This window comes from Choloepus didactylus, chromosome 9 (genome assembly GCF_015220235.1).
Source record: "Choloepus didactylus isolate mChoDid1 chromosome 9, mChoDid1.pri, whole genome shotgun sequence".
NCBI lineage: Eukaryota > Metazoa > Chordata > Mammalia > Pilosa > Megalonychidae > Choloepus > Choloepus didactylus.
Window position 1 is genome coordinate 92093217 of NC_051315.1, and position 16640 is coordinate 92109856.

Sequence of the window (16640 nt, forward strand, 5' to 3'; positions counted from 1 at the left end):
CACTTTTTGTGCAATTGTTTCACCCCCAGAAGAAAGCTTCCTTTCCTCTGTTTCTTCTCTGGGAATCTTGTTCTATTCTGTTTGTTTTCTTTTTGATTTGCCTCTATAGTTTTTTTATACTCCTTTCATTGTCTGTAGCTGCTTTTGCATGGAGGACAAAGTCTAGGAGGAGGGTCATGCTGGAGAGGACTTTTGCAAGTCAGTATTACCCAAACAAAACAGGGTCAGGGACCCATGAAGGGGCAAAGTGCCATTGGGAGGGGATCAGGATGGATGTCAGGTACCTCTCTGATGGCTCCCCAAAGCTGTGTCTTCCTGGCCTGCCTGGCAGATGGTGTCCTTCAGCAAACTGTGTCTTTAAATCTCCCCTGACTCTGCCCCTATTGGGGAGGGGGTTGAAACAATGGCTGCTGCCACCTTTCTCTGGTGCCGGTTGAAACACTAGGTCAGAGCCAGGACCTGGGGATCTGAATTCACAAATCAATAGCTCTGATCAATGCTTGGCTGTGCCTCCTCCTGTCCTTGGGGAAGAGGACTTTTATATCCCTTACTGTCAGAAGCAGCCAGCAGGGGCTGGATCCCAAGGTTGCTTGCCACAAGAGTGTGGGATAGGCACCAGAAGCTGCTGCAAAGAGACAGATTCTCATAGCTCTTTATAGTAGCTCATCAGCCTCTTCCTCCTATTCTCCCCTAGATGATATAGTGTATTATTCCAGCCTCTGGAGCCCCAGAACATTTGTTTCAGCCAGTTTCTGTCTGTTTACTAGCTCTATTGGAGGAAGGACTGAATTTTGGAGCTCCCACTCTGCCATTTTCCCTGGAAGTTCCCATCTGTTGTTTGACTTTATTTGTTGTTTAACAGATCAGGAACAGTTGAATATATTTGTAAGAGGCAGTAAATGAGATCCAGGAGAACCTAAGATGGCAGCTAGGAGAGTAAGGGCAAAAAAACACGCCTGTGAAAAATACTAGATAAAAGCCAGAAAGTGATCCAGAAACCAGTTCCAGTGATGCGATAGCTGGACAAGGTCAGCTAAATCCACAGGGACCGTGCACTTGGTGAAAATGGGAGTCTGTGTTCTGAAATGAGTAAGCGTGCTGAATATCCGGCAGCCACGCTGCGGTGTGGGGAAACTGTGGGTTGGCATTTCGAGGCAGACTGCTTCTGTTTCAAAAACGCAAAAGCGGCTGCAGATATGGCAGTGAGAACTGCACTGTGAAGCGCCGCAGGAACGGGCTGTGCAAACACCTCAATATCTGCCGAGGAAAATAGCCTTTCACGCACCCGCTGCTAATTGTCTCAGAGTAGGGAAGGCAGACGTGAGCCAAAAGGGGAAAATAACCTCACCCCTTGCAGCCATCTTCCTGGAGGGCTGGGAATGCTCCTGCCTGGCAGCAGCACCACAGCCCAGAGCTGCGCCAAAATACCCAGTGTGACAGGAAGTGTTTCCAGCAACAAGCACAGAGGCCACAATATCAGGCGTGTACAATAGCCTTTCACACACCCGCAGCTAATTGCCCTGGAGCTGGGAATGCGGAGCTGTGCAAAAAGGGGGAAATTAACATGCTCCATACAGCTATCATTACAGCAGGCTGGGAACATACCTATGCAGCCCAGCAGCCCACAACTTCCCTTGAGGGATGGCATACACTTGTGACGTACCTCAACCTTCCCTCAGCAGAGGCCCTAGAAGGGCAGGGCTTGGAACAGGGACCCACCTGGAAATCCCAGGGACCCTACGCCAATACCAAGGACTTGTGGGTCAGTGGCAGAGACAATCTGTGGTGAGACTGAAATGAAGGTTTAGACTCTTGCAACAGCCTTAAATCTCCAGGAACACCTGGGAGGTTGGATTATTAAAGCTGCCCTCCCTCCCTAACTGCTCAGACACACGCCCCACGTTCAGAACGGACAGCACCAACAACACACCCAAACTTGGTGCACGAATTGGACCCCACAAGGATCAGACCCCCACACCACAAAGACAAAGTTGGGGAGAACTGACTTGAGGGAAATAGGTGACTCATGGACACCATCTGTTGGCTAGTTTGAGAAAGTGTATGCCACCAAGGTGTACATCTGACAAATTAGAGATTAGTCTTTGAAGAATCCTACATATCCTAAAAGAACCCTATCAAGTAATGCAAATGCCAAGAGGCCAAATCAATAGAAAATTTTAAAGCATATGAAAAAAACAGATGATATGAAAACCCAAACACAAACATCCAAGTCAGAAGATCAGAGGAGACACAGTACTTTCAGCAATTAATCAAAGAACTAAAGATAAACAATGAGAGTATGGCACAGGATATAAAGGACATGAAGAAGACCCTAGAAGAACATAAAGAAGAAATTGGAAGAGTAAATAAAAAAATAGATGATCTAACGGAAATAAAAGAAACTTTTGACCAAATTAAAAACATTCTGGATACTCATACTACAAGACTACAGGAAGCTGAACAACAAATCAGCAACCTTGAGGGCCACAGAATGGAAAATGAAAGAACAAAAGAAAAAATGGGGAAAAAAATGAAAAAAATTGAAATAGACCTCAGGGATATGATAGATAAAAAGAAACATCCAAGTATAAGACTCATTGGTGTCCAAGAAATGGAAGAGAAGGGTAAAGGTCTAGGGAGAGTATTCAAAGGAATAGTTGAGGAAAACTTCCCAAACCTTCTACACAACATAAATACACAAAGCATAAATGTGCAGTGAACTCCAAGTAGAATAAATCCAAATAAACCCACTCCAGGACATATTCTGATCAGACTGTCAAATACTGAAGAGAAGGAGCAAGTTCTGAAAGCAGCAAGAGAAAAGCAATTCACCACATACAAAGGAAACAAGACTAAGTAGTGACTACTCAGCGGCCACCATGGAGGCAAGAAGGCAGTGGCCTGACATATTTAAAATTCTGAGAGAGAAAAATTTCCAACCAAGAATACTTTATCCAGCAAAGCTCTCCTTCAAATTTGAGGGAGAGCTGAAATTTTTCACAGACAAACAAAGGCTGAGAGATTTTGCTAATTAAAGACCTGCCCTGCTTTAGATACTAAAGGAAGCCCTACTGACAGAGAAGCAAAGAAAGGAGGGAGAGAGATGAAGAAAGTTTCAGTGCTAAAGAGATTCAATATTGGTTCATTAAAGGACAATAAGAGAGAGAGGAAAAAAATGTATCTGACAAACATAAACCAAAGGATACGATGGCCAATTCAAGTAATAACGTTGGAATGTAAATGGATTAAACTCCCCAATTAAAAGATATAGATTTGCAGAATGGATCAAAAAATATGAACCATCAATATGTTGCATATAAGAGACTCCTCTTAGACACAGGGACACAAAGAAATTGAAAGTGAAGGGATGTAAGAAATATTTCATGCAAGCTATAGCCAAAAGAAAGCAGGAGTAGCAATATTAATCTCAGATAAAACATACTTTAAATGTAAGGACGTTATGAGAGACAAAGAAGGCCACTACATGCTAATAAAAGGGGCAATTCAACAAGAAGAAATAACAATCATAAATGTTTATGCACCCAAACATGGTGCCATAAAATACATGAGAGAAACACTGGCAAAACTAAAGGAAGCAATTGATGTTTCCACAATAACTGGGGAGACTTCAACACATCACTCCCTCCTATCGATAGATCAACCCTATAGAGAGATCAACCAAACAGAAGTCCAATAAGGAAATTGAAAACCTAAACAATCAGATAAATGAATTTGATTTAACAGGCATATATAGAACATTACTTCCCAAATCACCAGGATACACATTCTTCTCTAGTGATCACGGAACTTTCTCCAGAATAGACTATATGCTGGGACATAAAACAAGCCTCAATAAATTTAAAAAAATTGAAATTATTCAAAGCACATTCTCTGACCACAATGGAATACAATTAGAACTCAATAAGCATCAGAGATTTAGAAAATTCACAAACATGGAGGTTAAACAACACACTCCTAAAATAAATGGTTTATAATGTAGAATGTAGGGGAAGTAGTGATAGAGAGCAATTAATGAAGGGGGAACGATAACCCAATAAGAACAGGTAAGCTATCGTGGGTAAATTTAACGTTCTGGGAATGCCTAGGAATGACTATGGTTTGTTAATTTCTGATGGGTATGGTAAGAACAAGTTCACAGAAATGTTGCTTTATTAGGTAATTTTCTTGGGGTAGAGTAGGAACATGTTGGACTCCCTTGTTATGGTTTGTTTGAAATTTTTTTCTAATTGTATCTTTTAAAATTTTTTTTTTATATAGTTGATTTTTAAAAAAAGTGTTAATTAAAAAAAAAATGAAAAAAATATGCAGAACCCCCTTGAGAAGCTGGTGGAGAATGCAGGGGTGTTGCGCTCCCCCACCTCGATGGTTGCTGACATGCACACAGACATAGGGGACTGGTGGTTTGATGGGCTGAGTGCTCAATCACAGGACTTGCCCTTGGGAAGACTGTTACTGCAAAGGAGAGGCTAGGCCTGCCTATAACTGTGGCTAAGAGCCTCCTCCCGAATGCCTCTTTGTTGCTCACATGTGGCCCTCTATCTCTAGCTAAACCAACTTGGCAGGTGAAATCACTGCCTTCCCCCTACATGGGATCTGACACCCAGGGGAGTGAATCCCCTGGCAACATGGAGTATGACTCGTGGGGAGGAATCTAGACCCAGCATCATGAGATGGAGAACATCTTCGTGACATAAAGGGGGGTGTGAAAGGAAATGAAATAAGCTTCAGTGGCAGAGAGATTCCAAAAGGAGCCTAGAGGTCACTTTGGGGGCACTCTTAGGCACAATATAGACAACCCTTTTTAGGTTCTAATGAATTGGAATAGCTAGCAGTAAATACCTGAAACTATCAAACTACAACCCAGAACCCATGAATCTTGAAGACGATTGTATAAAAATGTAGCTTAAGAGGGGTGACAATGTGATTGGGAAAGCTATATGGACTATACTCCCCTTTGTCTCATTTATGGATGGATGATTAGAAAAATGGGGGAAGGAAAAAAAAGGGGGAGGACCCAGTGTTCTTTTTTACTTTAATTGTTCCTTTTCACTTTAATTTTTATTCTTATTATTTTTGTGTGTGTGGTAATGAAAATGTCAAAAATTAATTTTCGTGATGAATGCACTATATAACGATATTGTAAACAATTGAATGTAAGCTTTGTTTTGTATGACTGCATGATATGTGAATATATCTCAATAGATATGAATTCAAAAAATTTATACTAAAATATTTAGGGGTAAAATAATGTATCTGGGATTGGCTTTAAAATACTCTAAAAAGTAAGAGTATGGCAAGTATGTTGATCATTATTAAAGCTCAGCGAGGAGGATGGGCTACTAGTTGTGTTCTTCGCTTTTATGCACCAATACTGGAGATTTTCAGAATAAAATTTTTGTCTTTACATAGAATGACAAGGGAAAGTGTTTTAGGTGTAAGTGAAAAAAGGTCTACAAAAATAAGTTTAATCCCATTTGAGTTTTTATAAGACGTTAAGAGTGCAGATTTTTTTGAAGGAAAGACACACCCGAAAAGTTAGTGGTAAATTCTAAAGTGTGGGCTTACGGCTAATTTTCATTTCCACATTTTTCGGTCTTTTCCAAATTTTATTTATATAAAAGTTTTCCAAGATAGTCTACATATCTGTTGATATTTACTGGATAAACTTTCTTGATATCTGGGTAAACTGTGAAGTGATAAGACTTGTTTTTAAAGTTTATCTCTAAGAGTTCCTTCTTGATTTTAAAAGGAAACTTGAATAATTACTTCTAAAGCTGTAAGATAAAGTTCTAAAACCATTTGCTGTCCTTACGTTCTTCTGCGGGCCGTTGCAGTGTGTTTGCTGAGCACTGGAATGCAGCACGCCTAGTCCTAGGGGAGGTACAAGCTGTTCCCAACCCTCCGAGACTTAAAATCTAACGGGGAAGCCACCTCGATTATATAAGACGGCCAGAGACACCACTGGACCTTATAGGACTAAGAACCAAGCGAGTGTGAACAGATGCTGAGTGCCTCAGAAGGGGAAATGAAGGGGTCTTCGCCGAATGATTTCAGTCCAGAGAGCGTTCTAGAGGCGTCCGCGTAAGTAGAGTTTTTCCTGCAAACAAGTTCACTGAACGTTAGATCATAACCACGTCTTTCTTCATCGGGGTTGTTGGCTGCACTTGAGGCTCTCGCAATCCCCGACCTACTCGCCCTTTAGGCGCCGCGCGGCGACTTCTGGGAAGCGCCGCCTCCTCTCAGGGGACTTCTCGGTCTCCCCGAGCCCCGCAGTCTGACCCGCGCAGACCCGCTCCAGCATGGCTGAGGCAGTGCACGCCGCGACGGAGCTGCTCTTCTACGTGAACGGCCACAAGGTGAGCGCGCCCGCGGGGCCGCCGGGAGGAGGGGCCCTTCTCCTTCATCTTGTGGTGCCTGTGGCACTAATTCACACAGCTGGGCTTTTTGGTTTGGAAGCAGGTTTGCCTTTGCATTCCCACCTCCACCCCCGAGGGCAGGTAAAGGATGTGTTTTCAGGGACTTCTTTAGATCTTTGGACCCTCACCTTCCTGATGTTCCCTTTTCGTCTTCTTCCAAGGCCCACCGGCTGATTATTTTTAGACAAACAAGGATTCAAATCCAGTTCTAACTTTTATTGGAACAAACTGACTTCTCAGTGGCTCAGTTCCTCTGATAAGACTTCCTTTATAGAGTGGTTATGAGCATGCAATCTCTTTCTTTGTTGAGGGCCTTCTCCATGCCAGGCAATGTACCAAGCACAGAAGATAATCAAGAGCACAGAACAGGCAATAAACATGTCAATAAATGTGCACATGCCTAATGTCAGGTAGTGATAAGTGCTAGAATAAAAGATAAAGCAGAGTGGCCGGAGAGAGGAGAAGGCTCCTACTTTAGATGAGGTGAATAAGTTCAGGCAAGGGCTCTCTGCGAGGATGACATTTGAGTGGTGACCAGGATGAAGTGAGAAAGCAGGGATGCAATTATCTGGAAGAAGAATGTCCCAGGCAAAGGGAATGTTGCTTAGAGGATAGCAAGAAAGTGGGTGGGGCTAGAGCACAGGGAGTGAGGGGCTTGAGATGAGCCAGGGGCCTGAGTGTACTAGGGCTTTGTATGCCATGGTAAGGGTTTTGCTTAAATGGGTAACAGGGGTCTAAAGTCTCCCACTCTCCCCTCCTCCCTCTACTGCTCACAAGTGAACCACAGATTTTGGAAATAATGGCTAGTGTTTTTTCTCTGTTGATTTTTAAAATACATCATGTAAAAATAGATTTGCAAGTTCTTGTCTGTGGTCCTGATTTTTTGATGGCTCTTTTATAAAGTACACTCGGGAGATGTTGATTCAGTTTTGCAGTTACCTGGTTAAAAGAAATCCTGTCATTCTTTCTCTTCCCCTCCTTTCTAAATTCTGTTAGGTGTATGCTTCAATGCTGCAAAAAGAGCCTTATGGCTACATGTTTGGATTAAAGTAAAGTTTCTGGTTCAGAGGGTGAGAGACTGTTCAGAAAATTGGGAGGGAGAAACCATCTGTGAAGTACGGTCTTGAGGACAAAACATGACCTCTGGGAATAAAAATTTGCTTTTGAAAAGGAAACTTAGAAGTCATTTGGGAGACTCTAGCTGACATGGCACTTCTGGTCTGTGCAAAATCCCCTTAGGTCACTGAAAGGGATCATCAGGCAGGAACTAAGACCATCGGAAGGAAGGTCACTGCCACTTGGCCAGGGACCAGGTTGCAGAGAGATTTTGAGAGTCATTTGTTCCATGAGGGACCCGAGAAAAACAGAGGACTCATTTAGCATGGAGTTGATGGAGAAGGCGCCCATAAATAAAGTACAGCACAGACTCCTACTCTCTAACCTCAACACAGGGACTGAATGAAGCATGTCATTCCATGAGGCAGGAGGCAGTGAGGCATAGAGATTAAGAGTGTGGGCTTTGGAGGCGGACAGGCATGGGTTTCAATCCTGCCCTGTCTGCTCTGCCACTCAGCAGCTCTGCGGCTTTTGGCAAGTTGCATAATACCTCCAGGCCTCAGTTTTCCCCTCTGCAAAATGGGGCTAATAGTAATACCTTCTCCCATGGCATTGGGGTGAAGACGAAATTCCATGAAGAGGGCTGAGGGAGATGCTTGGTACACGGTAAGTGCTTCATGTGTGGAGATGATGGTTAGCACCTGGGCTGAAAAATAATCTGTTACATGCGTAGGGCCAGAACCTGACAGGAGGGGTTCAAGGTGTCATGAAGTAATCATCACACATTATTTGCTTAATAAACATTAGGATCTTGGTATTAGTGCAGGAATCTGGAAGGAGCTGTCCATTGGCTTATTGTTTCCTGGGGTCCTTGGTTTGCAGTGGTGAGAGGAAATTTCTGGACGGCTAGAAGGGCTGGAATGATTCAAAGAAAAATGACAGAGGTGGACACAGCTTAGGCAGGAAGAACCAAAAATCAAAATGAATTTTAAAGTCACCTGAAGGAGGTCAACTCACCAACTCTCCTCTCTGGCTCCTCCACCCTGAGGCCACTGTGGATTGTTCGTCTCTACCGGCCATTTTCCGTGGAATGCACATCTTTTGTCTCTCTCCCTCTGCCTCCCAGCTTCATTCTTTTACACTTTCCTCTCTCCCTTCCTTAACGTCCTTCCTTTCACCCCCTTTTCCCTCTTCCCTATCTTTCTTCTTTCCATCTCTGCATTAGGTCTGGCAGAGCGGAGCCCCCATCCCCACCTTCAGGCCCTATTCACCAGCCCTGCCCAGAGGAAAGTGGTTTCTCAACCTTGTGCAATATGAACTTGAAATTTCCCAAAGCAGCCCAGGGATATGCAAAGGTGTAGACTGTGCCTTGAACACCCAGAGCTGTACTGAAACAAGTACATGCAAGGGCCTGACCCAAGAATTGGCATCATCTCCCCAAACCAGAGTCAGTGAGAATAACTCTGTTCCCTACTCCCCACCTTGTCCCCCAGCCACCATCTTCATACTGACCTCCCTGTGTCCCTCCAAAAGCTTCCAATACAGGTTGCATGCTAGATCGCTGCTCCCAGTACCCTCCTCCAACTATGTCACCCACCAAGTCAAGAAAAATAAACACATTTCAAGCTACTTGCAGTTTGAGCCAGACTCCAATCTCTTGAAGCACCTTCTGGAACAAATAACCAAACAAGCAAGGTTTGCTTCCTTCTGTTTATTCCTTTCCCAAATACATAAATATTCCTCAAGCCGAAAATGTTATTCTTCACTATCTCGGCTACCCAGATCCTGACTCTCCATTAAAGTCGGGCTTCTGGGATTTGTCATCATGAATATCAATTAGGAATAATTTCAGCTGCAAATGGTATAAAATCCCAACTAACAGTGGTTCAAAAAAGATACAAGCCATTTTTTCTTTTATGTACAGAGTATCTGGGCATTGACATTGTGGGGTTGATGTAAAAGCTTCATGATATCATCTGTGACCCAGTGTTCTCCTCTGCTACCATTAAAGTGTTGCCTTATGGCCTAAGATGGTTGCTGAAGCTCTAACCATTACGTCCCCATTCCTGGTAGCAGGAAGGAAGAAAGGGAGAATACATGAGGGAATAGACAACCAACAGCATCTGTCACTGAAGATTTCTCTGTTTTTTACTTCTATTTAGATGTCAGTCCCAGTCATTAGAAATCATCCCTTCCTCTTTGTTCTCATAGGAAATTGTACATTTCGTGTTGATGGCATTCATTTAATTCACATTTGTTGTGTCCCTGTAATATATTCCCAGCACTTAGCTTAATGTTTGACACAAAGAAGAACAACAGAAAGTGGTGTCTCAACAACAGTGGTATTTCTCAGAATCAGGAGAGGCTGATACATACCCAAATAATTACGATGCTATAATTAGAGGTGCTATCAGAGAGGTGTGGACAATGGTTGTGGGAACATAGAGAAGTATGGCTACTTGGAATAGGGCATGGAGTGGAGAAGGGTATCTTAGGAAGAGGGTCTCCCCATAGGAGAGCACATTAGAGCAGGGTACCACATGGACAAGAGAGGGAGGCCTTTCAGGCAGAAGGAACCCACGTGCATATGCACTGAAAGGTAAAAGGCCTTGTGCTGCTGGGACCTGACCATTCGCCCATGTGGCTGGAGTGAAAGATACATGGATGGGGTGGCCCAGGATGATCAGGGCAGTTTATCAAAGAGGGCTTGTAGTCTATGCCAAGGAGTTGAACTTCTTCTGGGTACTCCAGGGATTCTTGGCTACTAATTTTCATAAGATTTATTTAAAGATGCAAAATTCCTGGTTTCCTTTGCCAGAAAATCTGATTCATTAGGGCTTCAGTTTAAGAAGCACCCCAGGTAATTCAGGAATTCCCAGAATGACAGTTCAGCAGTCAGATTTTTAGGCAGGCACTGGGGATGAGCAGACTTGGATTTGAGAGCAGTTACTCCAGCAGTGGTGTAAGAGGTGAGATGGAGGGTGCTGAGAGTGGAGACAGGGAGACTTGTTTGGCAGCTATTGTAATAGTTTCAGCAAGAGATGATAAGGTTTAATTCTGGGTAGTGTCCGTAAGAATGAAGGGTGTTTAGAGAATCATTTTGGAAGTGTAAATGGCAAAACTTGGTGACATTGATCGTGGTAGACTGAAAGAAAGAAAAAGTTGAAAATAGCTCAGGCTTTGAAGCTTACATGACGTAGTAGTTGGTGAGGCTACTCAACCAGTTAGGAGAAAGAAGGGAAGGAATAAGTCTGGGGAATAAAATCAAGAGTTTCATTTGAGGGTAGTTGAGTTTGGGGTTGTTTGGTGTGGGGTGCTCCACATTTTTCCTTATATTGCAGCACACACATGGACACACACACACAATCACATCTCAGTAGATTGCAGCATCCTCTAGGCAAAGCTCAGACTTTGGTAATTGGCATGTCCCTCACATTGCCGGGCAGATGGCCACTTAGAATTGAGGAGGAGCCAGGCATACAATAAGCATAACATGATGAAAGATGCATTTGGCTTCTGAAATTGTGAAGCAAATCATACTTCTATTTGTTTTATGGTGTAGAAGAAACAGCAAAATTTTAAATAAACATGATGACTTTGGAAAACATAACCAAGCATGAAATTTCCTCCGTGCCATCTCTCAGGCGCTGCTGTCCTATGGCTGTACTGCTAGGCTGCCCACGCAGAATTGCTCTGGAGGGTCCTTGCTTGCACAGCTTTGCATCATTTGGCATCCTTCAGTTCTTTGATTTGGGGACCATAGTTGATTACTATCTTATTTGAACATGATAAAGGTATTTTTTTTTAAGCTGTTTCAATTTCTCGGAGGCTATTCCAGTCCATCAGCTTCTCTCTCTCTTTCTCCTCCATTCTTTCCTACTTATGTCTTTTCCCTCACCTGCTTTAGCATTGCTTAGGAGAAGCTGGACAGGAGTCACCAGTTTTCCTTTTAGCAGAGACAATTGCTTCCTTGAAGAACAGTGATTACCAGACCAAGGACAGCGGCACAGAGGCGGTGGGGCTCATGATCTAGACTTTGAACTTAAGAAAGGTGATTTGTGTAACATAGATATTCCATAAATGTTAAATTAGGTTGAAATATGAGTAGAAGTATTAATTCATGTGCATTTTCCTCAAAATAACATGAGACTACCAATATGAATGTCACACTAGCTCTCTCAATTTGTCTGCATAACTCTTTATTTTTCCCTCTGGCGAAGGTGATAGAGAAGAACGCCGATCCTGAAGTGATGCTGTTACCATATCTGAGGAAAAAGCGTATCCTTTTCTTTGCACTGAATGTGTGTGTCTGTGTGTGTATATATCTGATGTGTCATTTTGTAGAGATGATATTTTCAAATATCTTTTTGGAACCATACAGAGACATATTTCCTGTAATATATACTATTATAGTCATATGTTCTTTGAGAAAGTACTGAAGTTTAGTGTAGGCAATGCACAATTGTGGCTGTCAGAAGAAAGAAATTCTTTAAACTCTTCTGTTTTGGCACTAAATAGATGGTATAAAATGGAGAAAGTAGTGATGAGAATTAAAGCAATGGATGTTAAAAGAGATTAATTAAGCATCTTTTAGAACTAAGAGTCACTATATTTACACTCATTCTAAGGACTAATCGTCAAGCCCATGAGAAAAAAAGGGCAGAGAAATCTCTTGACATGAAAGTGAAAGAAAAATGGAGAAAATAACCTTGAAATTGCTCCCTGAAAAAACTTTCTAAATACAAGTCATCAATGGAACAGATTCCTAACCTGCTGTGCTGGAACTCCAGTAGGCTTCCAGAGGTCTTTAAGCCCTATTAAATTATCTGTAAAATTTTGTGATAATTGGCGTTTGTGGTTTTTTTTTCCTGGGGAGAATAAAATTTCCAAAAGAGTACATAACTCAAAAAGCATCAGTACTTGTCAGACATGTGAGTTTATTGCTGAAAGTTATTCAAGATCTTTGGATGTAAAAACAAGGAACTCTGGCTTCCTTATTACTCATGAGTGACAGAAAACCTCAAATAACAATAAACAAGATAGACATTAGAAGATTAAATGTGCAAGGGTTTTATTAGGAGAAATGTCTGTGTGAAAGGAAATAGGGTATGAGTCGGAGGAGGCTTAGGGAGCTGACCGCAGGGCAAGCCCGACCCCAAGTGAAGGAGAGAGGGAGAGAAGGTGGAGTACAGTCTAAGGAGGGTTCAGCAAAGCCATTGAGGGTGGTCCACAAGGAGTCCCAAGTCTCTCCACAGCACTGGGCAGGAAGCAGACCACGGGAGGTGTGTCCTTAATGTAACCTGGGCAGTAGATTTCAAAGCACAGCAGCTGAGTCCCTCAGTCAGTTACCCTCCCTGTAGTAGGAGATCTGCGAGGCATTTTCTCACGGCTGTCATACTGTCATAGAGGAAGCCTGAAGGGGGTAGACCGGGGCTGGTGAATTAGTATCACAGAGTGATCAGGGAACCAAGCTCCTTACGTCTTGTTACTTCACCGTCTTCAGCATGTAGTTTTCTCCTCATGGTCAAAGATGGCTGCTTGATTTCCAGCCATCATATCTGAATTCCTGCAGGTTGCAAGAAGGGATGAAGAAGTGGGCACTGCCCTACTTTTAACAGACACTTCCCTTCTGGAAGACATACATGACACTTACACTTGCATCTCATTGGTCAGAATTATTAATTATCCCAGCAAAGTAAGCTGGAAAATGAATTTTTCAAATTCTGGGTAGCCATGTGTGGGGCTAAAAATTGGAGTTCCTATTACTAAGAAAGAATGAGAGAAAAGATATTGGGGAACAAATAGCAGTTTCTGCCATAAAAAGGCAGAGAAATATGGCTAATATGACACAAATATTCCAAGAATTATTTATAATTTGACTTTGACTTTGTATGTCATCAAACACATACATAAAGCTGAAAACAAATGTACAATGTACTCAGACCTTCAAATACTCAAGCCCTTATACATTTAGGCCCTTCTCTGTTTTTTTTTTAAGTTTGGCCTTTTGGCAAACTGAAGTCCAGTTGTTTTGAAACAGAAGAGCTAGATTTAACACACAAATGGAAATGACTAATTTGTAATATTCAAAATAATTGAAGCTATGACATATATGCATCATTTGATTAATATGTATTGAACTGAAACCATACATTTAACAGCCTGGGTTGGTGCTGTTTCCTAAGCTCAGGGCTATTCCAGAATGAGAATCATGGAAAACACATTCTCTTTAACTTTGCTTATTTCAGTCCGACTCACAGGAACTAAGTATGGCTGTGGAGGAGGCGGCTGTGGTGCCTGTACAGTGATGATATCACGATATAACCCCGTCACCAAGAAGATAAGGTACCTTGCAGCAAAGTCAGATTTAGTTGAATTTTCATTGCTTTGACCTTTGTTCCTTTATCTGGTAAATATCTTTTGAGCACCTATTACATAGCAGGAAATGTACTAGACACTGAAGTACAATGATGAACAAGACAGATTTGGTCCCAGGAATATAAATGGGTTAGAAAAAAATGTTCTGTCAATAGGGGTCACTTATGGTCAAAAATTACCTGTCAAAGGTTGCATGACTTTCTGTGCTGTCTGGGGAGGAAAGACAGTGAAGGAGAATGCTATCATCATGCTCTTATCAGCTTACTAACTGATCTCCTTGCTCCCACCCTTGCCTACAAATAGTGCATTCTCCAGAAATTAGCCAGAGAGATCTGTTTCGAGTATCAATCAGATCGTACCACTCTCCTGCTTTAAAATCACCGATGCTTTCCCATTCCATTGAAGATCTTTTCCTTATCCTTGGCATTCATCCTTCTTCAGGTTTGCCAAGCTTCTTAGATCTGTGGGTTGATGGCTTATTAGCGCTGGACACTTCTCAAGCCATTATCTCTTCAAATATTTATGTGCCACTCTCTTTCTCCCCTCTTCTTCTGAGATTCCAGTTATGTATATATTAAACCATTTTATATCATTCCACTGATCTCAGATGAGGGCTAAATATCTGAGCACTAGCAGTGTTTCAGAGATCTGCCTGTATTCCACAGCCAAGCCCCCTGATATGTGAACTCTGAGAGATCCCTCCCTCTGCTTGAAATGTTTATGCCCCCATAACTTTTCATTGCTGGCTCCTTCAAATCTTCAGATTTCAGTAAAATCTCACATTCTTAGCCTTCCCTGATTACCTGCTAAACAACAGTGCCCAGCTTACCTAAGAAACATTATTCCTTAAGCCTATATTAATTCATTCATAGCAGTTCTCACCATTTCAACTTACATATGTATTTATATATGTATTTATATATGTCATTCTTCCCTCTACGAAAATATACACCCTCTAAGGGGAGGGATTTTATCTGTCTTGTTCACCAATGGATCCTAGCCCCTGGAACTTTGCCTGGCACATAATAGACAATAATATTTATATTTGTTTATAAATAAATACTATCTTTATAATGTTTCTCTTGTTCATATACATATGGAATCATATTGTACGTACTGTTTAGAATGCTACAAATTTTGCTTAGTTTCTCATATCTTTTCTAAGTATTGAATATAACTTTAATGATTGTGTCTTTTCCATTGTTTGGGTGTATCCAAACCAATCCCCAAATAGTGGTATCTTACACAATTTTTCATTTTTCATTATTATAAGCAATGCATCCATGAACATTCTTATAAATAGATCTGTGTTTATGACTCTTTTCTTATGATATACCCATAGAGAGAGCATTGCAGGGTAAAAAGACTGTATGCATTTTAAAGGTTTTTGTTGCTTCTAATGAGATATCTCCCAGAAGAGCTCTACCACCCTATATTCTTGCCAGCAGTACCTAAGTCTCATTTTCCCACCCTTTGCTAATGATGGATATTAAAATTTTTAAAAAAACCTTTGCCATTTTCTTTGGTAGGAACGATGTTTTTCGTTGCTTAAATTATATCTCTCTTGATTATTTGTGAGGGTGAACATTTGTTTCATGCATTTATTGGTCATTTGTAGTCCTGTCTAGTGAATGAGAACATTTTAGGAGTCATTTTGAGTTGGATATTTTCTAGCAGTGGGTTATGGGATTAAGGAGTTTTGTATCCCAGTGACCACTTCTTCAGAAGCACAAAATCAAATTCACTGCAGCCCACTTCTACCCGGAGGCTAGAATAAGCTTCATAGGTGTGTGGGAGGTCACTATGTGAGTAGGGAATGCCAGCCTCATTCAAGGGATAAAACAGTGAAAGTATGTGGAAACTGTTCTGGAATTAGAATTAGGATGATTCATTTGAATCCCGTCTCTGCCACTGTCGTAGCTGTCACCTTGGCAAATCACTCTTCTCCTCAGTTTCCATATCTGTAGAATGGGCACAGGCTAAGGACGAAATGTATGTGCAAAGCCTGGAGACATTATGAGCACCTGCCACATGGTAGGTGCTCAGTAAATGCTCAGTCCCCTCTCCCACAGGATAGACGGTGACTTTTGCTTCTCTTTTGCACCCTGAAGACATTATCCAGCCAACGCCTGCCTGCTCCCCATCTGTTCTCTGTACGGTGCTGCCGTCACCACAGTCGAAGGCATAGGGAGCACCCGCACCAGGATTCATCCTGTTCAGGTGAGGGCTGCCACTTCTGCTAGGATTTCTGTGCTTTGAAACCACTAATCATAGAAGGAGCCTCTGACTAATGACTAATAGAGTAGAGCTGCTGGGCCCGACTGCTTGGAGACCGCCAACAGATGAAACGGAGCTGGGGACTAGGAGTGAAACCTGGGGCCTGTGGGGTTTTGTGACTGCTTCTTGGAAAGATATTCTTAAGAGACTGGAATTTTTCCTTTTTTAGGAAAACCCTGATATTATCGGGTTTGTTCTGTATGTTCCTTTTAGATGGTACCTGTCCATCTTATGCCTTCTAAACTCACAAAGAAATGGGACTCATGTGCATTCAGGCATTTAGTTTTGTTGTTGTTTTTTAAAGTGGGAAAAAAGATGATTTTAAACCTGAATTTAAAAAAATATATCAGCTACCAAAAAGATTTGTTAAATTTACGGCTTGGTCAGAAGACAGAGAATAGGAGTTGCCCATGAATTTTGGGGCTCTTCTCCTAAGGAATCACTTAGGGATCTTGTTAAAATGCAGATTCTGATTAAGTAGTTCTGGGATGG

The 16640-nt window shown here is 42.0% G+C and overlaps 1 protein-coding gene across 3 annotated transcripts in view; it reads left to right on the top strand.

Moving 5' to 3' along the window:
• The first annotated feature begins 5962 nt into the window (after positions 1–5962).
• The window catches only part of LOC119544953 (aldehyde oxidase), a 76545-nt gene continuing 65867 nt past the window's right edge, over positions 5963–16640 (top strand). Inside the window, exons 1-5 of one of the 3 annotated variants that reach the window (XM_037850551.1) lie at positions 5963–6102; positions 6224–6377; positions 11714–11771; positions 13742–13838; positions 15983–16091. In XM_037850551.1, the coding sequence (XP_037706479.1) occupies positions 6321–6377; positions 11714–11771; positions 13742–13838; positions 15983–16091 (321 nt within the window). In that variant the 5' untranslated portion in view covers positions 5963–6102; positions 6224–6320. Of the gene's footprint in view, positions 6378–11713; positions 11772–13741; positions 13839–15943; positions 16092–16640 lie in introns of those variants that run through there. The other 2 variants (XM_037850550.1, XM_037850552.1) reach the window with 2 other exon arrangements.